This window comes from Melospiza melodia, chromosome 4 (assembly GCF_035770615.1).
Source record: "Melospiza melodia melodia isolate bMelMel2 chromosome 4, bMelMel2.pri, whole genome shotgun sequence".
Lineage (NCBI taxonomy): Eukaryota > Metazoa > Chordata > Aves > Passeriformes > Passerellidae > Melospiza > Melospiza melodia.
Window position 1 is genome coordinate 10,597,332 of NC_086197.1, and position 24,544 is coordinate 10,621,875.

General features: G+C 49.9%; 1 protein-coding gene and 1 long non-coding RNA gene across 3 annotated transcripts; one reads left to right on the forward strand and one right to left on the reverse strand.

The window, feature by feature from the left end:
- The first annotated feature begins 4,662 nt into the window (after nt 1–4,662).
- ADA2 (adenosine deaminase 2) lies at nt 4,663–23,281 on the forward strand. 2 transcript variants are annotated; one of them, XM_063153838.1, is made up of 10 exons: nt 4,663–4,848; nt 5,805–6,130; nt 8,442–8,661; nt 15,177–15,387; nt 17,962–18,089; nt 19,112–19,202; nt 19,489–19,597; nt 20,211–20,368; nt 21,185–21,387; nt 22,020–23,281. In XM_063153838.1, the coding sequence occupies exons 2-10, from the start codon at nt 5,818–5,820 to the stop codon at nt 22,126–22,128; spliced, it is 1,542 nt and encodes a 513-aa protein (XP_063009908.1). In that variant the 5' UTR covers nt 4,663–4,848; nt 5,805–5,817; the 3' UTR covers nt 22,129–23,281. The 2 variants fall into 2 exon arrangements, with proteins under 2 accessions (XP_063009908.1, XP_063009907.1); XM_063153837.1 differs by having other exon boundaries at nt 4,698–4,844.
- On the reverse strand, nt 12,355–22,823 carry LOC134417076 (uncharacterized). The gene is made up of 4 exons (XR_010027493.1): nt 22,694–22,823; nt 16,215–16,276; nt 16,064–16,137; nt 12,355–12,688 (listed from the first exon to the last, which is right to left on the reverse strand). It is a non-coding gene; the product is annotated as an uncharacterized LOC134417076 (long non-coding RNA).
- Nucleotides 23,282–24,544: the final 1,263 nt, after the last annotated feature.

Below are 24,544 nucleotides of genomic sequence, written 5' to 3' on the forward strand. Positions count from 1 at the left end.
GCTGACATGCAAACACACAGGATGTCCTGGCAGAGGTCAGAGGGATGCTCACAGCTGCAGAGTGACCACAGATGAACTCAGATCCTGTGTGATGGACCCCAGGGACAGAGGTGGAGGGATAAGGACAGACACATGGTTGGCTTTTGGTTCTGTTTGGGGAAGTCAGGTGGGAGGAGTAGGAGGCTGAGAGTGGAGAGGATGTTTATATGGAATATAGCTCCTAGGAACAGGAATTTTGCCTGCTTTTATGCTAGGGCAAATCCCTCCAAAAGCATACTGACCCCTGTGTATCCATCCCCCAGCACAGCCTGGGGATGGACAGATACCATAGGTCGGGCAGGAAATCTGATGTGACTAGCACAAAAAGCAAGAAAACACTTCCCATGGTAGCACTGGGCTTCTGCCCTCCCTAAAGTCATCCCCCAGAGAGAGAGTCAAGTACACTTACTAATCCAGGATGTTTTGGTCTCCTAGTCTGCTCTCATTTTGGTCCCTGTGGGTAGGAGAGGAAGAAAATGCAAGAATACAAACAATAAACTTGAGGCTCTGGGAATCTTTGCACAGAAGGCTCGGTGACAGCTTGGGACCTGCCTTGGATGGCACTGAGCCCTTTTCCCAAACACCCAAAGCTCCCAGCTCGTGCCCAGGAGCCCTTGGCAGGCTGCTGTTTGCCCCCAGAGCAGTGGGGTGTTAACACTCACCAGCTCACTTGGTTTGTTCTTCCCCTTCCCAGACCTGCAGGGTGGGGTGACAGCAGCAGGGAACTGGGCTGGGCACCTGTGGAGGGCTGGAAGGAAATGATGCAGTTTCACTTATTCATCTGCATGCTGAGCTCCAGCAGCAGCAGTGACAGTGTGCTGAGTGCTGAGCCCCTCTGCTTGGAGGGAAAATGCTGATGGAGCTCTGAGCCCCCCTGCCATTGTGAGCAGGATTTGAGCGTTTGCAGGTGTGCTGGGAATAGCCCAAAGCGCCTTGTCTCGGTGGCTGGCCAGAGGAATTCACAGCTATTCTATCTGGGAGCCAGGCAATGATTACAAATCAATGACTCCACTCCCAGAGTGATTCATCATTAACCTGGGAATTCAGCCCTTTCCCTGGCTCTCTTCATCAGCACCTCCTGCTCCTGAGGCGTCTCAAGTGTCTTGTCCATTTTGAATCAGTGGATAGTTATGGATGTAACTGAGCAGGAGTGGAAGGACAGATGGACTGAGACATGGAGGGTTTTTGAAGGGGCATGGAGCACCTTGGGGGTGAGCAGAGCTCAGCTGCAGACTGGGCAGCAATGCTGCCAGCAAGACCCAGGGCACAGCATCTTTCTCTCTGCCACAGAGCTCCCACTGCTGTCCCTGTTGGGCTGGGAAATGCTCCATGGTTTTGCCTGGCTGGGCACAAAGTAGGGTGGAAAGAAATGAAAACACCAACCTGTGCCCAGCCAGACCAAAGCAGAGGTTATGGAGCACTCCAGTGGGGAGGTTTTAATGACCCCAAACATCCCAGGACAGTCTATTCTTAGTAATAATTTATAGCACTTAGCACTGTTACATGTTCTTAGCATTTTGCAGGCATGAAGCAGAGACTCTGTGGTCTCACCCAGCCCCAGCAGAGGGAAGGACTCTCCAGAACCTGCCCTCACTCACCTGTGCACATGCCCAGCTCTGCTGTTTCCCTGCCCCTTGTCCCACCTCATGGTTCCCTCTCCAAACTAGATGATGTCTCTCATGCAGATTTGCTTTACAGCAGCTGCTGGCCCAGGGACCATGGCTATTGCACCAGCAAATACAGCAAATAACCATCACAGCTAGGCAGGGAATTGGTTCCATTTCACAAATGAGGCAGCTGGCACAGGAAGAATAGCTAACTGGTGAGCTAGGAACACATTTCCCAGCTTCACTCCTCTCTTCCCGGCCTTACAGTGATATTTCCAGAAAGCAGCTTGGATTACAACATGTTCAGAGAGGCTAGGAAGCTGAAAGGCAGCCCCACCCTCTGCGCTCTCAGAAATGCTCCTTGGTTTGCATTTGGCTCACACAAAAATGGGTTTCCCCCACAGAAAACACAGCCAGCTCTGCATCCCCCCTAGGCCTTGCCTCTGCTGGATTTGGCACTTTTTCAGCTTCTGCTGTCACCCACACACTGCCAGGCTTTAACTGGGGCTGGGGGCTGCAGGGGCACACTGCAGGCTGGCCCTCCACAGCAGCAGGAGGGACTCTGCAGGACCTGGGCTGAAGGATGAAGTGAAACCACACATCTGCAAGCCTGCTGCTGCTGCCTCTGTGATCCTTCCCCCTTCCTGCAGCCCAGAGCTGCCCACACTCCCTGAGCCAGGAGCAGGCTGGTGGGAGCTGTGGCCACAGCAGGGCACAGGAGGGAGAGGTGGGGCAATGCTCTGGGAATGGTACCTGTCACCTTGAAGAGGCTCAAAAGGTTTGAAGGAAAGCAGTTTCACACGTGGAACTGAAACTGAGGCAGGGGGAACTGGCTGTGAGCACCCAGTGCTGGCCACCAGCTATTTAAAGCTTCAGATGCCTCTGAGGTGCAGCTGGGTATAGAGAAGGGGCACCACTGCAGCTTGCACACACACACCCAGGATTTGGGACACTGCTGGTACAGCTGCAGCAGCTGAGGGGTCAGCAGGGGCTGGAACCAGCCCAGAGACCAAGGAAAGCTGGGCTGTGTGAAGGAGCAGGGATGCCTGGCTGAACAGCACATGGGACAAGAGCCAGGGAGCTGAAGAATTTTCCAGGGGCCACACAAGACTGGACAGAACTGCAATCATGCCCCTGTGGACAGACACAGAGCTATTGCAAAACCTCCAAACAGGCTACTTGGTTCTCAGGAAGAATGCAGAGAAGCTGGGAGATGTGTTGGTCTGGAAATGACAACTCTAACATTCCTGTTAGTCATTGGGACAGGCCAAGCCTTCCTATACCACACCTCAGTTCCCAGGGAAGCCTGAAGCCAGGGTTTTGGCTGCCTGCAAGCACTAGACAAACCCAATCCTCCCCCAGATGGGGCTCCTTGTTGTCCTCTTCTCCCTCTTTCCACTTTTTATGTCCAGACAGATCCCACCTAAAACCAGCTGTGGTCCCATTTCACCAGGATTTTTTATTTTCAGAGCACGTACCACATTTTAATAGAGAGCAAAGCATCTCAAACACCTGCTCATTTCCTAGTCCAACCCTTGCAACATCTGTACAAAACTCTCCTGGCAAAGTCTGCAACTGTTTATGTGGAAAAGCCCCATCAAAGAAGTGTTTGAGCACTGGACTTTAGTTTTGTTTTCCAAATGTGATTTGAAAGGATGAACCACTACAAATCTCTGAGGCCCTCTGGCAGGCATTGCCAAGACCCCTGCCTGGCTGTAAGCTATTTGAGCTCCCTCACACAGCATTTTAACCCCACTCAGTGCTCCACAGTGGGAACCTGTCTCTAGCACCCAATTGCTCACCACAGAGCCAGTTTTCCAACAGCCTGGGCTGAACTTGGTTTTATGGAACTAATGCTGGGCTTTACTGCCACAAGAAAATTAAAGCAATTCCCTTCCTTCCCTGATATTGCTCCCTTGAAGGTATTTGGAGGCAGAACTCCTGTCCCTGCTGAATCATCCATGTGTTTCCCTCCTGACACCTCCCACCCTTGAGCTGCTTTCATCAACCAATAGCTGCTGCTGAGCATATTTGGGTCATCTTTCCACTCCTCTGATCTCCCTCTTTGGGAGCAGGATCACCTGGAGACTCAAGGAATGCCCATCAGGTGTCTGGTTGGGACAGTCAGGGAGGGGAGGGTGGCCAGCCTGAACTGAAGCTTTCAGTCCCTTGTGCCAGCTAATGAAATTTAACATGTTATTGACCAGACTCTACTATCTCTGCCTCAAAAACAACCTTTGTGACTGCTCTGGGTTGTTTTCAGTAGTTCTTAACTCACAAGACCTTCCTTTTTGTTTTAATATTTAAAATTATTCAATTTTTGGACTACATTAAACCAAATGGACTTTGTTCTCCCCTGGAAGCTGTTTATGTAACATCTGTTCTAAGTGGTTTAAAACTCCTAAGTTTAAGTAGTTTAAAACTCCAGTTCGTTGAACTGTGTGAAATAAAATGCTGAAATTACTGTATTTGTTGTGATTTTTTTAAAATAAATCTATCCCACCTCCACCTGACTGGAGTTGAGCGCTATGTGTCTCAATCCGCCTGGATTGATGCCTGCCCCATTCCCAGAGCCGGCAGAGACCGGGCACGACCATTTCGAGGTACAAATTGCTGTTTTCTCAGATGTAAAGGCACTAGCGAGCAGAGTTTGCAGTGTCGCGGGCATTAAAGGCTCTGCAGCAGATCAGGATTAGATATCCAAGATATCAGGATTAGATATCCAAGCCCGTGTGTATTCCCGGGACAGGAACGCGTTTCTCCCAGGGTGTTTAAAAGCTGAATGTGTGCGCCAGGGAACGCGGCACGGCTGCATAGATAAACCCCCAGAGATGCCCTCGCCGTCAGGCACTGAAGGGTTAAAGATTTAGGGGAGATTCCCCGGAGTGACCCCGCTTTTTTGGCAGCCCCGCCGCTGCCCGTGTCCCGCTCTCTCATAACCTCGCCCGCCTCCTCCTCCTCCTCCTTATATATTCATGAAGCGGTGCAGCTGGGCTGCAAGAAAAGCTGGGCTGCACAGGAAGAGGAACTCCGTGTGCCTGGCTCGGCACGGCCCTGCCGGGACGGACCCCGTCCTTATCTCTCTCGCTATCGCTGTCCGTGCCGGGGCAGCGCCGGGCTGGAGGCAGAGCCGCTCCGGGCAGCGGCTCCGGAGCCCTGGATGCCAGGAGGAGGAGGAGGAGGAGAGGAGAGCGGGCAGTAAGTGAGTCAGTCCCAGCAGGGCTAAGATAACACTTTCTGGGGGATGTGTCCTTTTCTCAGCTCAGAGCCAGGCCTGCTGTGGGGCTGCAGCCACCCCTGCTCTGTTTGCTCCCCTTCAACCCCACTAAAAGGGCTGGGATGTTTTCCTGGACCTACAGGTGGAGGAGAGCCTGGAAGGAGAAGACACATGCACAAGCAGGGCCTTTCTATGTCATTCACATTTCAAAATATTGAGCCCTTCTCCAGGCTGTTTTGCTCTGGAGAGGTTGGCAGGGAGGGTCACTAAAGCCTGGTATTGAAGGTTATATTGCAGTTGTGCTTTTTTGGGGGAGGGAGAGAGCTCAGAGTTCACATGTGCCTGTGTCCTGTGATCCCTTACTACTCCCATGGTCTCACTTCCATCCCCTTTCCTCTGGGATTGCAAGGAGGACACACCTCTGTTACTGCAGAGAAAGCCTTGGGGGATCCTGCCTGTAAATGAACCCTTGGGATAGCTGGAATATACTACAAGGGTGCAACAGGACCTTCTCTCAACTGGAGGGAATGGGGATCTGATCAGCTCAAGGCAAGCCTTAGCTGGACATTATCAGCACAGCCAGCACCTCTTATTCACTGAGAGCTCCACCCCAGCTTGCAGGCAGCATCCTGAGCCCACCAATCCCCCATTCCAGGCTGGCCCTTTGCCTTACTGCATGATGTGCTGCCAGTGTGATCCAAGGAGCAGCATCTCTTCACCCTACCAGCCTTGCTGTGTGTAACCAGCAGCCACAGGGAGTGTGCTGATCCATAGCCCTGAATTCAGGGGACACTGCTACCAGGTGTCCCTGCCAGTTCTAAGCACCCCATTAACCCCCTGCCTCTGCATGATGCTGTTGTTAACCCAACAACTTCACATCCCCTTGCCAAGGTGCTCCCTTCTGACCTCTGCTAAAGCCTCAGTGTTTTCTCCCTGTCCAGGTGCAGCTGTAAGATGAAAGCTCCATCTGGGCAAGGCATCAGGCTGGCATGCCTGCTCCTGAGTCTGGCTGCCCCCTGCCTTCCCAGCCCCCTCTGGAAGGACAGGGACTCCCTGATGCAGCAGGAGAAAGCCCACCAGACAGGGGGCAACTTGGTGCTGAGCAGGCAGGAGCAGCAGCTCAGTACAAAGCTGGTAGACCTCAAGAAGAAGGAAGTGGAAGCAGCCATAGCTACAGGACAGTTCCCTCCAAGCATGCACTTCTTCAGGGCAAAAAGCCTCATTGACCAGAGCAAGGTGTTCAGCATCTTAAAGCGCATGCCTAAAGGTAGGCTTGGCTTAAGGAGCCTCATCTTACTCATCCTTTCTCATCTTTTGCTTTCTGAGCTAGGACAAAACACAGGATGTGGGAGAAAATCTTCTGAGAGCTGTAAATTGTGCTCTTTGGGTTTCAGGAAAAGCCCTGAGGAGAGGAAGAGGGGGATGGATTGGGTGAATGCACATTTCCAGCAATTGTGGCATTTGGTTTAACTTACAATATGGATCCTTAAGTCTTTCAAGAGTGGAGAAGGGACAGAGGAAGCAAAGGCAGCAAGAAATACCAGACATCCCCATTTACTCCGAATGTTCCAGCCGGGGTCTCTTTTTCCCACAGACACACTCCATGGACAGGCTACCAACCTTCTTCTGTATCTCAGCCAAAAGTGTTGCATCCCCCAAAAAGGTGCAGGTGGTTCTGTAGCAGACCTGGAAGTGTGCTGGAAAGTCTGGGGGCAGCAGAGGAGGAAGGGGCTACCTCTAACACTGAAATCTTTATGTTCTTTGCTTGTTGTGTACAAGCCTGTGTACTTCCAGCACTTAAAGTGGGCTTATAAAATTGAAAGAGAGCAACATTTTTCACAGGCAGGTAGTGACAGGACCAGGGGGACCAGTATTGAATTAAAAGAGGAGAGATTTAGATTAGATATTAGTAAGCCTACTCAGAGGGTGGTGAGGCACCAGAACAGGTTGCCCAGAGAAGTTGTGGCTGCCCCATCCCTGGAAGTGTTTGCAGCCAGATTGGATGTGGCCCTGAGCAATCTCCCCAACTTCTCCCTCCCAGTTTCCACTGTGGAATGCAGATCCCAGTCTTGCAGCATCCCAATCCATTAACATAAACAATTAGTGTCAGAAACGTCATTATCCTGTCATGGCTGAATTGAACAGTCAGAAATTTAAAAGTACTCCCCTCTTTACCTCCAGTATCATTGGTACCAAGTGGGAGTCAAAACAAATAATTAATACTTTTCAGTCCTGACAATGTTTAAATGGGCTCTTGGAATCTTTGCAAGGGCTGTAAGCTTTCAGGGCCAAGATCACATCCTTGTAGCTGTTTGAGTAGGATTTGATCAGAGCCCCTGGGAGTCCCTGTTGTTTCAAGCACCACTATAATGTCTGTTGCTGCTCTCACAGGGAAGAAGGTGACATTGCCAGCCAGAGGAGGGTCAGACAGCTGCAGCATGCCCAGCCTGGTGCACCAGCTCTGCTGAGAGCAGCAACCACAGCTCCTCAGCACCTTAACAGCCAGACCCTCTGTAGTGGGAGATCATAGACATGACTCTATATTAGATTAATCCACTGTAAATTGTAGTCTGGAACCTAATCTAATGTCAAATACATACCAGTCTTGTTCTTGCTATTCATGTTGTCCCTTTACCCTTCAGGGCATCAAAGCTATTTCAACTAAGAGGTCTCCCCTAGACTAATAAAATACACATCTAAGACTTCAGCTCTCACAGTGCCTTCCCTTCACAAAGGTGAGGCTTAGTGCAAGAACCAATAGCACCAGGAGCCTTTGCAAAAGGAGAGACCTCAGCAAACTGAAATTATAAGGAAGGTGAGCATAGAGAGGATGCTCCCTGTGCCAGGAACACTGGCAGCTGCCAACACACTGCACAATAGCAGAGCACCCCAGAGGCCCTCTGTGCTGGCCAGCAGCAGATGTACAATGTAAGCAAGCATGCTTTTGATAAGGCACAGAGTAAAATGTACTTCTGCATCTGAGTGCAATTCCCCAGAGTAACGTGGTCTGGGATTTTGGTGTATGCCAGAGCTCCAGAGAGCTGACAGAGGAGACACACACTAGGCACAAAAACTGAAGCTGGGATCCAAACAGCCTAGATACAGAGCTTTGCTTCAGGTGTGCTCCAGCCAGCATGCCTTGTGAACTGCTGCCTCCTGTGCAAGTTTCTCTTTAAAGCAGTGGGGCCTGAGCCAGCTCACAGCAAACTCTGCCTGAAAGACCTTTAATAACTCGGAGCATTTTCCATCCCAGTGGAGCAGCAGAGCTCCCTATCGATTCCCCCCTCCCTGTGCTCCCAGCAAGCTGTCACACTCTGCCTGCCCCAGTGTGTGATGTGGAGGGGGGCACATCCTCCAGCCTGGGGGAGGCAGAGCAGCAGTGCAGTCCTTGCTGGGAGAATTCACTCACAGCCTTCTAAAGCATTTCCAGACACCCCCAGATGGACAAACAGTTACCCCATCAAACCTGGGCAAACAAACTGGTGCCCCCATCAAACCTGGGCAAACAGACTGGTGCCCCATTAAACTTTCTCCCCAGCTGCCTGGGCTCACCAGGACATCCCTGTCCCCCCCACCAGGCGCTGTGCTCCACCTGCACGACTTCGCCATGCTGAGCGCGGGCTGGCTGGTGTTCAACGCCTCCTACCTGCCCGACTGCCACATCTGCTTCACGGCCGCGGGCTCCGTGCGCTTCCGCTTCTCCCGGCCGCGGCCGCCGCCCGCGCCCCGCTGCTCCCCGTGGCTGCTGCTGGACACCTACCGGCGACAGCTCCGAGACGTGGCCGAGTTCGACAGAGGGTGAGTGCACGGGGGCAGCCTCCTGGTGCTCCATTCTGGGACAGCTTTCCCCTTTGCTCGCTGCTCTACAGGCGAGGAACTCCGTGTAGGGCTGGAAAAGCAAATAGCAATGAATGTATGAAGGGGTTTGACAGCTAGCTTGCAAACAAAGCTGAGTTAATAGAAGAAATGGCAATTGATGGTTTTTGAGTGTATCTATAGCAAAGAAGAAGACAAAGCCATCAGCATAGAAGCAAATTAGAAACTTTTTTCTTCTTAGATCCTGATCACGTGTGTATATCATGTCCAACCTAACAGTGACAGCAATGTAAGAGTTTGAAGGCTGCTGCATTAAGTGCACCAGTCAGGGACCATAAAACCTGAATTTTTCTGTGAACACACACTGAGGAGAGAAGCTAAAGTGGATTTATGAGACCTGGCCCCAGCTCTCCTCAGCACTGAATGGGCTCTCAATGTGGGACAGGGCTGCACAGTGCCTCAGCCAGTGAGGTATCCAAAAAGTGGATGGGGAAGCCGGGTAGATGATGAACAGGCTGTCCCCAACATCAGAAAAGTCCTTTGCAAAGTCATTATTTTGATTCAGAGCAAGAAGTTGGGCAAACTATTTATGTTAATTACTGTACAAGCAAATGCCCTCAAACTTCCCAAAATAAAACCCAACCCAACTGTCCCTCCAAGCACCAAACTTGTTTTCTGCCATTGAAACCCCAGTGTCACTCACCACCTGGAAGCACAAGGCACTCATTCCCAACAGGCACCAGGAGCTGTGGCTCACCCTCCTGGGCGCTGGCTGAGCCAAGGAACCCCACACACAGGACCCCTGCCTGGTTTTGGGGCTCCTTTCCCTCAAAACCCCTCCTGCTAGCAGAGCTCCTGCCCTTACAGCAAGGCTCCTGCAGCTGCTCACACCTCAGCTGGCTCCCCAGAGCATCATTCACCCTCCTGCAGGAGCTCCTCTCCCTGCAGGCAGCTCCTGCCTTCACTGCTGGCAGCCTTTTATCAGGGCTGGGCTTGTCTGAGCCACCTGGCATTTAATCACTTACAGGTGGCTGGGAAGAGCCTGGCTCCCCCTCCAGCCAGTGGTGATGGGAACACAGAGTCCTATCTCCCCATCCAGGGGCCATTGATCCCAGGACAAAGCCCTGCTGGAAAGGCCAAGAGGAAGCAGGCAGCTCTGCTGTGGTGTGTGGGGGGCTGGAGAGAGCACACTAAATAATGCATGAAGTCAGACACTGAGCGATGAGGACAAAGGAAAATATTGAGTAGCCATCCATTGAGAGGGCACTGCTGTCCATGGCACTCTGGGGGCTGCAGGAAAAATAGTGTGAGGTGTCATGTAATGACAGACAAGATTGCCATGCCAACACACAAGGGCAGGGCTGGACTGAGGCAGTGCAGAGGACCCTAATTCCAGCATTTCCCAAGTGAAACTTGGTGGGTTTTACTGCAGTGCTCTCCAGTGAGGTTGTGTGCTCTTAAATGGAGACCTTTTAACTCTTAGTGAGCTGGTGTCCCCTCCACGTGGAAGCTGTCTGGGCTCTGTGCCCTGCAGATCTGGGAAGGAGGTCAAGTTGAAAAGCTGAGGAGCTTCCAGACTTGTGGCATGGTATTGCCTTCCCTCCCCAAAACCAGCAATGGGCAGGGCAGAGGGGTCTGACCCTCCAGGGCATCCACCATCCCTCTCTTATGGAAGTCCAGAAGGGAAGGAGAAAGTGATGCCAGACCCTGGGCTCCTGACTTTTATATTCTGAGGCTCAACTGCCCTGACACGAGATGGACAAAACAAGATCCAGTGAAAAGTCTCTGATCTCTGTCTGCCACAGAGAAAACTGGTTCCCCATTAGCTCCCTTCCATTTCTGCTGGGAGTGATGAGGAAGGAAAGATGACAGCAGCAGCTCTCTTCAACCACACCAGGAGACCCATAAATAACATGCAAGAGATTGGATTTTGAAACAGCTTCACTTCCCTAAGCCCCAGCAATTGCTGTGGACATTTAGAAGTGTCTCAGGAGCGACCTTTCACTGCACTTGTTTTTGGTTGTGCTTCCATGGCATGATGCCACTTTCTGGCAGAGGCTGAGGGCAGGGCATCCTGTACACCCTGTACACCTGGGGCTGTGCCTTGTGTGGTTCCCTCTGTTCCTGCGTGGAAACACTTGTTTTCAGAGGCAGTAGTGACACATTCCTCTTCCTTTGTGTTTGCCTGACAGTGTTTAGTGGCCACAAGTCAGAGCAGGACTTGAGAGTGGCAGGCACAGCACAGGGACACAAGACAGAGCCTTGCTGCAAGGGTCTCCCCAAATCTGGAGGGGGATTCTTTTGCCTGAGTCAAGAACAAACTTGGATCTCTGGCATCCTGGGTGTTCACTTACCCATTTGAGTATGTTGTCCTTCATTTCTTGCCCTTCCATGCTCATCAGCACAAAATCACAGAGGAGTCATTAGGCATAATGTGCAAACACACCAACAACAGCCACACTGAGGCACTTCCCCTCCTATTCTCCTCTAATCCCTGGGCACTAGTCTAGGGGTTAGGAATGTTTTTGGCCGTCTGGAAATAGGTCTCTAGCCAGGAATAGGCCCCAATCTGTTCTGCTTCTCAGTTTCTGGAAGCTCTCCCAGTCTCTTGAACATGTGCATCCCAGGCTACCTCTCTCCTGCACTCCTCTTTGCCCTTGAGCACTGACAAGCTGAGAGAAAGCAGATGTCAGAGCAAAGAACGGATGGATAGTTGGGTGGTTTCAAGGAAGTGTCAAGGGAATATGGCAGCAGGGAAGGGCTCTCATGCAAGGCAGGGTGGATCAGCAAATGTGAAGGAACAATGGAAATGTTTCTGAGAAGCTGCACCTCTTTCACCTTAAAACATTTGTCTAGGAAGGGGCAGAAGAAAGGGGAATCTGCAGGATTTTTTTTGCTCTTTGCATTTTTAGGTACATATACATATATGTGTGTGTGTGTGTCTGTGTGTGCTTTGGAAGTGACTCCTTTTGTTTGTTTCCCTCAAGAGAAGGTCTAATCATTCCTATTCAAAGCACACATCTCATGGGCCAAGACCCTGGAGGATTGTGTTATTGGTGAGCTTCCAAAAGGATGCTCTTAGGAGAGCCAGGAGACCACGGGCCAAGGGAGAGCGAAAGGAAGGCAATTTTGCTTTCCTACTTAAAAGGAAAAACAATCCTCACTTATTTCCTTCACAATCAATTACAATTCAGGAGAATGTCATTCTTTCCCTCAAGAAGCAACGTAATGGCTGCCACCTCCAAAGCAAGAGCATACCCCTAGATATTTAGGGAAGCAGCATTGACATTGCAGCTATTTGTAAAATACCACTGCACACCCCCCACCAGCAGCACAAGGACTGAGGCCGTGCCCAGCAGAGCTCTCTATCACCAGGATGAAGTCATCTGTGAGGGAGCTGACACCACGGCCCAGGCTGCAGGGACAACTCCCCTGGGCACTGGCGGAGGCCCCGGCTGCCATCACCTTCCCCTCCGTGTCTTCTGACTGCCTTATCTCACAGAAAAATAGGGCAGTGTGTGCAGTGAGAGGGGGGGAAAAGGGGAATAAAAATCCACCACAGAAACAAAGCACTCCACTCCCTCTACAAGTCCCCCCTTGGGGAGAAGAAGAGGGGATGAGAGAGAGCGAGAGCAAGCGAATGAACCACATGTGACAGATGTTAGTCACACTATTTAATGCACCACTGGAAGACATTTAGATACCACGGTGAGGAGAGGGGCATAATTACCCATCGAGAGCAGAAAAAGGAGCAGGAAAAAGAATCCCCTTAAAAATAAGGCAACAAAAAACCTTTCACTTCTGTATTATATAGCACAGGAAAGGAAAACGGGGAAAAATCCAGGAAAAGAGAAAACAAATGCACAGTTGAAAATAAATAATCCTTGGCTGGTCATTTTAGCTGTGCCCCTTTGGGCATATGCATTGCAATAGCATTGTTCAGTGCATATACGACATGACATGGAGGGCTATTTGTAGTCTGCACCTGATCACTGGCCAAGGCCCATTCCTGAAAAGAAGAAAAAAAAGAATGTGTTTATGAAGCTTTGCTTCATCTGCATGAGCTACTGATGGCAAAAGCCCCCAAACCCTTAGGAGATTATCTGGTTATCAAGCATGGATCACTATTATGCAATAAATCTTCAACAGTTCTAAGGATCAATAATCAGTCTCAAAGGGAAGGGGATTATAAAGAGAAGCACAATTTGATTTATGTGCTTTTAGGAGCAGGGTGGTGTGGGGATTTATGGCTGTTTCTAGCCCAAGAGCACAGGCTAAGCAAACAGCCACGAGTTTGTAGAGGCAGATTTAAAGGCGGGGAGCGGAGCCCTGCGTGTGCTCAGCGCTGGAGGAGCCGAGTTCTCACAGGACGAGGGCAGAAAGCGCTGGGAGCCCGACTGAGCACCCATCCTTATCTGGAAGGGAGCTGCCTGCACGGCGAGACCGGGCTTGCACGGCCTTTTGATCCACGGGGAGGTTTGTCCCGGAGCCGCTGGGAACGGCCCCGCTCGGCCCCCGGCTGCGGGCAGGTGCCGAGCTGGAGGGGAGCTGCCCTTCGGCCAGAGGGAAGGGAAAACCCTCCTTCCCACACGAAACCGCCCGATGAGCAGCAGCACAGCCTTTCTGCCCCCCTCCGCAGCTCGGGCAGCTGGATCAGCGCCTCCGGGATGCTCCTGACTCCCGCATTCCTGGTTTCTAGGGTGATGCTGCGGTGTCTCCTCGCTCCTCGCCCCTCCCGTGGTCCAGCTCGGTCTCCTCTGCTTGCATGGATTACTGAACAGTAGCTGGGGTTGCCCAGTGTCCTGGATAATGGCACCAAAGCCCCTATTGTAATGCATGGGAGGGCAGAGCCCAAGTTGCTGTGGAAACCTTAACTCTGAATTTTCCTGACTGTTGAGCATTTAAAGTCTCATCCTTAACAGTAGTAGCATCTCTTTTATGTACAGGTTTGCTTCTAAAATTGGTGCTGGCAAAGAAATTAACAGGGTGAGGAAGAAATGAAGCTGCAGGCCCTGGAAGAGAATCCTTAGGGAGTGAAAGAGCAGGCAAATCCTGGGGGAACAGGCTCTGCTTTTTGGGCAGGATGGAGGGATTCAAAAGGCATATCTGCCCAGGATGTCTTAGTTTATGAATTTGGACCAGAGCACATTTTACATCTGTAGGGGGGCTGTGGGGGTTTAATTCCATCCACAGAAGTGTCCTGGATGAAGATAATAAGACCACAAATCAAAGCCACACCTCCCATATAACAGAGCAGAGCGCTGCACGAGGATGGGGGCCAAGACATCAAACAGGAAACGTTATTAAAGATCAGTAGCTGTTATTGAGGGGAAACAATATACCCAGATGAAAGCTGAAGCATGGCTGAAGGTATTTCTGTCTGAACCTGCTTAGCCCCTGACATGAGATAAGCACTGGGCCAGCAAGAAAACATCTGTAGGTTTCTGTGATGGCTTCCATTTGTCCACCCAGGAATGGAGTTCATCACCCCTGCATTGCCATTCAGACTTTGCCCATTGGTAGGAGAATTTTGTTATGAGCTACTCTTCAGGTGGAAGAAGGAGGGCTTCAGGTGGGATGAAGGCTATCAGCTTGCCAGAGGTTGGTGGCATGGCACAGATGCTCACCCTGTCCTAAATGCAGGCTGTCACCCACAATCAGATATTCTTGCAATTTACTGACTCCCTTAAAGTCTGCTTGATAAAACTACCCACTGTCTCTCTGGATTTCTGAAAGAGGCTCATATGCCAGCTGAGTGGATGGAGGAAATAAATACATTTCCACCACAGTAAGAAAAAGCCAGGACTGAGATTCTTATCAGCTGTTCCCTGAAGTAGCTATCAGCAAGGTAGGTGGGGCATCAGGTTTATTCTCAGTGGCTGGGAAAAATGATTTCTGATTCAGAACTGTCTTCCCCTTGCATTTTTTTGGGTGGCATATTTTGACACTACAAAGGTACCAGGACAACTTATGGGCTCAGCAAGCAGGCTGGTGGTGGCCCAGCACATGGCGTGTCCTGTAGACTCAATCTGCCTTTCAGGTGCTGAATAAAGGACCAAGAGTTGTGACATTTTATGCACACTGAAGATTCTTGGGAAAACACATTGTCTGCAGGAGTAATGTGCATGCCTGCTTTCAGATTAGGAATACCCTGGGTAGAAGAGTAAGATTTTCAGATTAGGAATATCCTGGGTAGAAGAGTAAGATTTTCAGGTTAGGGATACCCTGGGTAGCAGAGTAAAATTGATATAAAAGCACTGTGCTTGCTTTTGTAACTCTGTTCCTTGAAAAAGGGATGGTGGGCAGGTTTTAAGCACCTACCCCTACCCTGCTTACAGCTCAACATGTATCATACAAATTCTGTGCCATTAAAGGAGTAAATACAGGTGGCAGAAAAATGACCTGAATGCTTCCTAGCTGCACCAGCCACTGTTGTACTGCAGTGCCAACAGGCTCTGTTTGCTCTCCTCATTCCTTCTCTTCTCCCTTTTCTATAGCTTGCTGAGAAACCTGACCTTGGTGACGGATAGCCCTGAGCTGGCCTACCCTTCTCAGGCTTTCATTTGGAAAAGATTTGAAGAAGTCTTTCTCATTGCCTCTGGACTTATCTGCTATGCACCTGTGTTCAAGGCCTATTTCTACCAGGGGCTGCTGGAGCTCTATGAAGATAACATACAGTATGTTGAGATAAGAGCTATCCTGCCTGCGGTACGTGGGGTTTGGCTTCTCTAGTAGTCTTTTAAATCCTTGTTTCTCCATAGCTTTTCTCAAGCCCTATCTTGAATTTAGTTTTTGGATGTTTGCATACCTGCCCTCCTAAGGATGCTGGAAAACCTCATATTCAAACCTCTTTCTTGGAGATTTGCATAGGCAAGGGCTTGAGAGACTCTTTGTTCTTAGTGGCTAAGGGAGATACCTGCTGTGACATTGGCACAAAACTACATTGTACAGACTGGGAGCTGGGTCAAAATCTTGCTCATTGGGAAGATGTAGCTCAGTTTTGCACCAGAATCACCTGTTCTGTGGCAGCTGCTCTGAACAAATTTCCTGACTTGGATAGAGAATTATTCTGGAATAGTTGTTATTTTAAATCCTCAGCTTATTTCAGAATGATTACTCTAAATAGGTGAGTCAATCAATTGGCAAAACACAACCTACCACAATTTGCAGACAACCTAAATTTTTGGCTGTGTGTATGAAGTATGAACCGCTCCTTTCATTGCCATTAACACTAAAATCTGGTAATGGTTCAGGCCTTTCACCCAGAGCTGGTCTGGTTGTCCTCCAAGCCTACTCTGCCCTAATGCCTCCCCAAGCACCAGCAGCCCACACCACCCAAAGTGTTCCCACTTTCCCAGTGACAATTTTGTAACTGCAGACATACCTTTCCCATGTAATTCTCCAGCCCAGCTCCATGCAGGACTCCATGGGGGTGGGAGTTCTGTCAGTCTATCATACCTGAGAAGAGAAGAATGTATTGCAAATGGGAAAAAAAAAGGATGTGGAGAAGTCCACAAAATTTACATGAGTCTTACTGTGATGGGGGTTGCCATAAGCCAGTTGCTCTGAATTCAGCCACCACCTGTCTTTGGGGTACCTGAAAAGAGAAAATAACAGCAATGTCAAAATGCCTGTGCATTTTGTGAGGCATCCCCCCAGGCCACACAGGTTTCCAGGCCAAGAGTATCTGCCATGATACAAGTGCGTGGGCCTGCCTGGAAAATACCCTGCCTTTACCATCAGCCCTTGGACACGGCTGTGAGTCCTTTTGAAGAGAGGCCTGGCAGGGAAGATTTGCTTCCCATCCAGCTCCTGATGCTGGCGGCAGCCGTGGGAGCCTGCAGAGCCCTGGGGCTCCCCTGCCGCCAGCAGCTGTGAGCTGCAGTGCTGTGAGATCCAATGCTGTGAGCTGCAGTGCTGTGAGATCCAATGCTGTGAGCTGCAGTTCTGTGAGCTGCAGGGCTGTGAGCTCAAGTTCTGTAAGCTCCAGTGCTGTGAGCTCAAGTTCTGTAAGCTCCAGTGCTGTGAGCTCCAATTCTGTAAGCTCCAGGTACCACAGCAGGGAATGCCAGGAGCCACAGCCACGCCGGGATGGAGGGCAGCAAAGGGACAGCCAGCGTGAAGCTGGGGTTAGAGGGAAGGGAAAAGCTTCATGGGGAAAGTCAAGGTGAGCAGGGTGTGACAGGAATAGCAAGGTGCTCGTGTCCTGCTCCACAAGGCTCCACAGCAGCAAAAGCTCTCCCTGCAGCAAAGCCTGCCAGAAGCGGCCCCGAGGTAAAGTAAATGAAACTGGGATTTAGTGTGAAACAGCAAACAGTGTGGAAAAGCCCCCTAAGCCCAGCTGTGTTTGCAGATTCAGCTGTGTAAAGTCTCACATTCCCATGGGCTGCAGCTGGGGAAAATTCCCTCTGAGCATCTGCAGCTGCCCCACAGCTGCTGGTGCCTGCAAGGGGGACACCACGTTGTAATGGGGTGTGGGGCTTTGCAGGGGCATCCCTGCAAGGGACAGCACCAGAGGGGAAGTTAGGGGGTGAAGTGGAGCAGTTGAAGGCTGGAGGAGAAAGGTGACAGAGAAAAGAATGGTGAGAAGGGTGAGAGGAGAACTGATGTAGTGGTTTCAGCTGCTGTCTGTGAGTGACTCCAGGCAGAGCCTTTGTGGGTTAGTATCAATTCAGGGTCTTCACCCCTGCTGAAATCAGGGCAAAAAACAGCCCTGGTAGTGAGGAATCCCCAGAGCAAGTTGATGAGACAGAGCATGCCAAAAGGATTATTTTTTCCCAGTTTGCAGCCAGAGACCTGAGAAAAGCATGGCAGGACTAAATGACTGACTCAAGGTCATGAAGCAAACCTCTGGCAGAGGGGAGCAGCAGGAGCCCAGCTCAGCTGGTAGCTTATGGAGCTCAGCCACTGCATGCCTTGGGGCTGCCTCAGCTGACAGATTGCCACTGCAAGGCACAGAGCATGTGTGAGCTGCAGACAGCTGGACAAAGCACTGCAGACAGGAGTGAGAGGTCACGGTCTCCAAGGGGTTCTCAAGGGCGTTTGCTTGCCACGTCTGAACACGGAGAAACTTGTATCACACAGGAGGGGGAAGTCCACTCCTTGGTTCTTGCCAGCTGGTAAAGGCTTGAAGAATGAAATGTTCTGCACAGATTTCACTGCTTTTGTTTTCCTGCCCTGTTGTCAGGACCACAGCACTCTGCTTCTCCCAAGGTTTTTGTCACTTCATTTCTCCCAATTCCAGTAAAACACCTATTCTAACTACTGCTTGTCACACTGCAGGTGTATGAACTGGATGGCACCAAGCACGACAAATCCTGGTCTGTGGCAGCCTACCGGGAAGTGACCAGGCAGTTTGTGAAGGAGCACCCAGACTTTGTTGGAGCCAAGGTTATATTTGCAGCACACAGGTAGAGGCTGAGCAGGGCTGAGAGCAGCTGTGCCATTTGCAGGGCAGAGGGCTGGGAGAGGCAATGCTGGGATGCCAAGGTTGGTTGGCAATGTCCACGTGGGCTGTTGGAGCTGGGGTGTTGCCTCCTGAGACATTCCCTGGCACGTGTGAAAGGCTGAGGGTGAGAATTCATCCATGTGGGTCTGCCTTTGTGCAAAGTGAGCGCCAGAGGAGCATCCATGAGCCCTGGGAGCAGGAATGAGCCCAGGCAGGGCTGCCTGTGTGTGTGTCCAAGCCATGCCTGCTCTCCTCTGAGCCTGATGCACTCCCCCACCCTGCAGACATGAAAGCAGCGACAGCAGTGCCCGAGTTTGGGCACTTGGTGTGGCAAAGGTCCCATGGGACCTGGCACACACTGCTCCTTGCAGCCTGTGTACAGCATGTTCGTGCTGCTGCCCTCCAAGCAGGCAGATGCCACGAAGTCATGTGAGGTGATCCTCAGCAAGCACAGCAGACCTCAGCAGCACAGCTCTGCTTTGGCACAATGCCCTCTCCAGCTCAGAGCTGGCTTGCCTCTCTGGCCAGCTTGATTGAGCATGGACACAGTCAGCAAAATACAGAGAAGTTTAAGTCTGATAGGGCTGGAAGAAACCTAAATGAAAAACTCTCTTGAAATGCAGTTACTGCTTCAACTCACAACAAAACAGCTGGGAGGAAAGAAAAAAAATGAAACATTTTCTCTCCACATTGTTGTGTTCCCTTCCCCGCTTGGTAAATGGGAAATCCAGTGAGTTAGACAAGCATGCCTCAACTCAAGTGACAGCAGGGTCTAGCCAGGCATTTCCTGGTCATTCATGGATTTCCTTTCATAATATCAATTTTCTACTGCTGTTCCTCTAGAGACCTGAAGCTGGTTGTCAGATTCAAGAGCAACTTGCATTTTGGAAGTACCCCTGGGGGCCCCATTTCACAACTCAAACCCTGAGAAGGCAGGCCCAGGGGAGTCAGCTTCTGCAGCTCTTTCTCTCTCTTGCTCTCTAGGATGCTGAATGTCTCCCAGATTAAAGAAGACATCATGACTGCCATGGCACTCAGAGCCCGCTTCCCAGACACCCTGGCAGGCTTTGACCTGGTAACTGAATTTCTTCTGACCCCTGCTGATATAACCACATATATCCCGTGGCATATGTTCTATACCAGAGCCAGAACCTCTGCTGCTGTACTGAAATCAGTGTTAATGAATTGCAAATCCTCCAGCTAAGGATTTTGTTCAGGGTAATTGACAAAATCCCCTGAAAGAATCAGCTCCCTACCCCACAGCATTGTAATTTCAGCACAGCTGGCACCTCATTTATACAGAGCTCTAAGTCCCACCATCTTCCCAATCATGCTCAAAAATACCTTTCTGCTTTCCCCAGGTCGGTGATGAGGACCAAGGTCATTCTTTATGGGAGCTGAAGGATGCCCTGACCATCCCATATTCCATGGGGGTCAACTTGCCTTACTTCTTCCATGCTGGGGAGACTGGTGAGCATGAGGACTCAAGCCTTGTTACTGCTTGCAGAGGCAAGACTGAAATCCTGCAAAGAGCAGAAGCAGCAAGCCTGGCTGGCTTGCTGGCTGTATCAAGAGGATGTGTGTGCATACATGTGCACATAACCAGTTTCCCCTATGCTTTTCTCCTTATCAGTTTGGGGCTGTGGCATTCCCACATGACCCCTCCCTGCTCTGGACTGTAGGTGTCACATTGCCCAGCATCTTTGACCTAGTGTAGGAGTTATTGCTGGTGAAGGTGAAATAATATTTCACCTTAAAACACATCTCATTCTAATGCACAGGCTACTCCCCAATAATTGTTACTTCTCTCCATTGACAAGTAATGGAGTCCAGCCTAATTAACTCAGCTGCAAAAGCAATACTGCAAACGTCTGAAGCCAGGTGAGATGGGTGGGTATCTCCATGCTGGGCATTATCCTGGGCAGATTTAGATCCCTGTTTCACTGAAAATGCAAATGGAAACTCTGAGCATGAGCAACCCTCTCACCTCACAACTGGGACCTCTATTAACAAAATCACCTAGCAGTTTGAGGAGCTTTATCTCCTCACAGCACTGCACTGACTCTTGTCTGTCTCTGCTCAGACTGGCAGGGCACCTCTGTAGACAATAATGTGCTGGATGCATTGCTACTGAACACCAGCAGGATTGGCCATGGACTCGCTCTCATTAAACACCCAGTAGCCAAAAATTTGTCTCTGAAGAGGGATATTCCTGTGGAAGTCTGTCCCATCTCCAACCAGGTATGTTGTTATGTGGCTGGGTCACTGCAAAGGGGATCACCATCGCTGTGAGGGTCAGCTGGGGGGCACCTACAAGTTCTGATGCACACAGGCTGGCTTAGTTTCCTTTGCAGCACCTTACACTACAGTTTACCATGTAGATGTACAGTGAATATATTTAAGGCTTGTAATGCCAGTCAGCAAAAAAATAATTTAAAATCCTATCCAGAGGAACCTGGGAAGGCAGTCCTCCCTAGTGGAGATGAGGCCCACAGACACAGAGGTGCCTTAAGAAACATAATTGAAAATACTTCAAACCAGGAGGGCCAGAGACTGAGAAGCAGGGATTCTAACTGGAAGTTCTTGGTTTTGCAGAATTCATAACCAGTGGGAACTCTTTTGCAGCACATTACAGAGGTGCAGCAGAAAGGACTTTGGTTGGAGATTTACTGGTGTGAGCCTTAAGGGAGATAACCCTGATACCAGCCCCAGATGCCTCAAGCTAAGCACCACAGCAAATGTGTAACCAAAAGACTGTTCCTGAATTGCTCACAGTCAAGTTGTTCTAAATAAGCACAAGTTATTCACCCCACTGGACTTGTTTAAGGTGATTTATTTAAGAAATTAATCTCCTTGTACAGTCAGTGGAGACAAGCTGCTTCCTCCTGCAGCAGTTCAGAGCAGAAAACATTGTGAACAGTCCTCTGGAGCCTGTCCCTCCCTGACCACTACCTGCTGGCAGGTGTCAGTGACACAGCTGCAGCCCTGGCAGTGTCAGTGTGACACAACTGCAGCAATAACCTGCTGAGGTGTTGTCTCCCACTCTTCCCCACCCAGGTCCTCCTGCTGGTAGCTGATCTGAGGAGTCACCCTGCAGCTGACCTCATGGCTGAAGGGCACCCCATTGTGGTCAGCCCCGATGATCCCCCCATCTTTGGGGCAAAGGGAGTCTCTTATGACTTCTATGAGGTGTTCATGGCCATTGGAGGGATGAATGCTGACCTGAGGACCCTAAAACAGCTTGCACTCAACTCCATAAAGTAAGTTCATTACTTCTCTCACCTTGTTGTAGTAATCATAAGGGGGCTATCAGCTTTCACCCTTGCTTGCATTTGGGTTTTTGCCTCACAGTCTCCTCTGCCACAGGAGCTGGGCTTCTGTCAATCCAAAATCTCCTCTGTGTGTCTTGTCCAAAGGCAGGACACAGGGAGCCCAGAGGCCCCTCTGCCTGTGTTCTCAAGGGCCTTTCTCTGATTCCATGCCTCAGTGTATTCTTCCTTTTCCACTCTTTGGAAACTTGCCTCCAGCACCTAGTTCTGGGTTTGGGAGAAATTGTATGTCTTTGTATCACTTGTCTATTTCTGCCAAAATTTGACTTGCTGCAGTGTTTGCCATCTGAGAAACACAGAAAAACAATTAGCATTTCATTTGGGTGTGTTTAACCCCTTTTTTCTATTAACTAGACAGTTCTGAATGTCCAAAAATAGTTTGGATGTGAAGCCCAGGGTCTCCCTGAACATTCCTCAGCTCCTGCCTGTTTTACAACGTGTGGTGCAGGCATGTCCTGCAAGGGTTAAACTCTTGCTGCCTCCTGCCTTTTCATTTCAGTGCTGCTCTTGAAATAGCTGCCCCCTTGTCTCCTGCCTGACACTGACTTTCCTCCTCCTCACAGATACAGTGCCATGCTGCCGGCTGAGAAAGCCAAGGCCAAAGAGCTCTGGCAGAAAAAATGGGACCAATTTGTGGCTGACCTCTCTGATAGCTTTCTGAGGGAGCTGTAGAGAGGACAAGGCTCATCTCAGAAGGCATTTGGCAAGCTAGAGTGAGCCAGACTGATTGCTAAGAGGGAGACTGCCTCTTCCATGTGACCTGAGCAGATGAATGGACGTCAAAGTCTCACCTGGCCACTCTGCTAAGCCAGGCTTAATGGGCTTAAAACTAAGAAGGAGCTGCACTATGCTGTGAAACTCATGGGCTGCAGGTAAAAGGGAGCAGTGAGCCTTTAGAGCAACCACAAGAAATCACCCTACTCAAAAGAGTCAAAACAATTAAAACTTGCCAATGGCCAAATCCTGACATCCTTATTCAGGAAAAACATGCTTTCCAATGAGAGTCAGCAGGAGATTGCCAACACGAGGATCTCTGAATTTTGCCTTATCATTACAAAATGCAGACCTTGGCCGGAAACAGCAAAGACAAACATCCAACCATTTGGGCCACTGACCTTCAAGAGAGCAAGGACTGAAAATGACTCTTGTTATGTTTAACCCTGGGCCTGCTGCCAAAATAGCACTGCTAGGTCGAAGAACCAGTCATAGGTCTGATGTCTGCTATTTCAGGACCTACCATGGCTGGAAACGAGCTGGTGCAACTTTCTCCCACAACATTTAAGCCTGGTTGCACAGTGATCATAAAGCCAGAAGAGAGGTGCCTCAGTTACCAGCAGTTTTTTTTACTACAAACTCTTTTCCTGTCCTCTGGTCAAAAGGAAGGCAAAACACATTTCAGGTTAAGTCAAAAACATCCTGGCTTCCCAGACCCAGCTTGATTAAAACTATCCCCCTGCACAAGGCTGTGTTAACACAGACATTTATAGGAAAGACCTTTTGCTTTCAGGGAGTTCCACTACCAGCCTTTGTTGCTGTACTCATCGTGCAAATGTGGCCTTATCCTGCCTGTCAGAGAGATTTTCACCTTGGTAGAGAACTGCTGTGGATATCCACAGGGCTCATTTGGACCTCTGTGGTTTCCAGCTCCTTGGCAAAAAAAAAAAACAACAAAAAACCGACACAAGAAATAGTCTCTTGACAAGCTGAGTCCCTGTCTTAACATCATCAAAAATATCAGGAGGAAAAGCAGTTGCAGGGAGACTAAAAAAACCAACCAACCAAACAAAACCAAACAAAAAAAAAAAAAAACTCAGAAAAAAGAAAACTTAATCAGGTTGCTAAATAAATTCAGAAAAATCTTTCATCACACACATGCCAAGCATGCAGCTAGGATCAAAGAGCATCTTTCCCTGACTTCAGTACAATCATGCTGGTTTGCATCAGTCAAGGGAGAATTGACAAAAATTCCTACTGAAAGACATCTCCCTCCTCTGAAGCACAGACTTGCAAAGGCTGTTGTTTGCTAATCTGACCAGCCTGGGCCAATTGGCTCTCTTTATGCTTTCTGTTAATTGTCTCAAGCAGCTTGGCCACAGTGTTTATTTTATTTCCACTGACCTTGGCTGGAGCACCTTAGCAGGAGGCAAACACACTTATTGCAGAAGTGGATCAAGCTGCACAGCCTGTGTGCCCTGTGTGAAATTGCCCACAGTTCACAGGCTGCAACCTCATCTCTGGTTATCCCAGAGAAAATAAAAACCAACCAAACCAAAGACACTATGAACCCCATCACAGAACACAAAATCACAACAAACCACAGGTGTGTGCATTGCAGAAGGCAGCAACACAAACTACAGAAATTAAAAAGTGAGAACCCACTCACACCCCTCACTAACTGGGGGGGGTTAAGTGCCTTACACCCCCAGCCCTTTCCAGCCACAGCTACCTCTCCTCCAGCTCTCTCTGCCCACACCCCCAGCATCTTCCTCTGAAGCATCCTGATGCTTTTTTTGCAGTGTGACCTCTCCTGGGCCTTGGTACAGATTTGGTCCTGGGCAGGAGTTTTGTACTGGAGGAGTAGCCAGAGCAGAGCCACCCTCCCTCCTCCTGCATGGGTGTTGTATCCAGAGCTCAGGGTAGCCTTTTGTCATGGCCAGGTTATAAATGCTGATTTGGGAAGTGCTTTACTTGCTGAGCAGAACCACAGCAAAAAAGCAGAATGACAGCTGACCAGCAACCCAAAGCCCTGTCCCTCTCAGCAACCTGATCTTTCAGCTTTGCTATATGTGGATGGATGAGGATCTTTATTTGCCATGAGTTGATTCTCCCTTAAATAAGCCCCTTTGCTGCCAAGGTGAAGCTAATCATTACAGAGCCATTGTGGGAGGAGCTGAGCTCCTCAACACACAGGCTGACCCATGCCCCTTCCTTTCCTACCACAGCAGAAAGCTTTCAGCTCTTCCTGCACGTGGTCTCTTGAGGTCCTGAACCACTTTTTGCTTACCTGTAGTCCTCTTTTCTCCCCATTACCTGCAGGAGTTGCAGGGCTAGATCTTCCATCTGCCAAATGCTTGCTGGAACCAGTTGT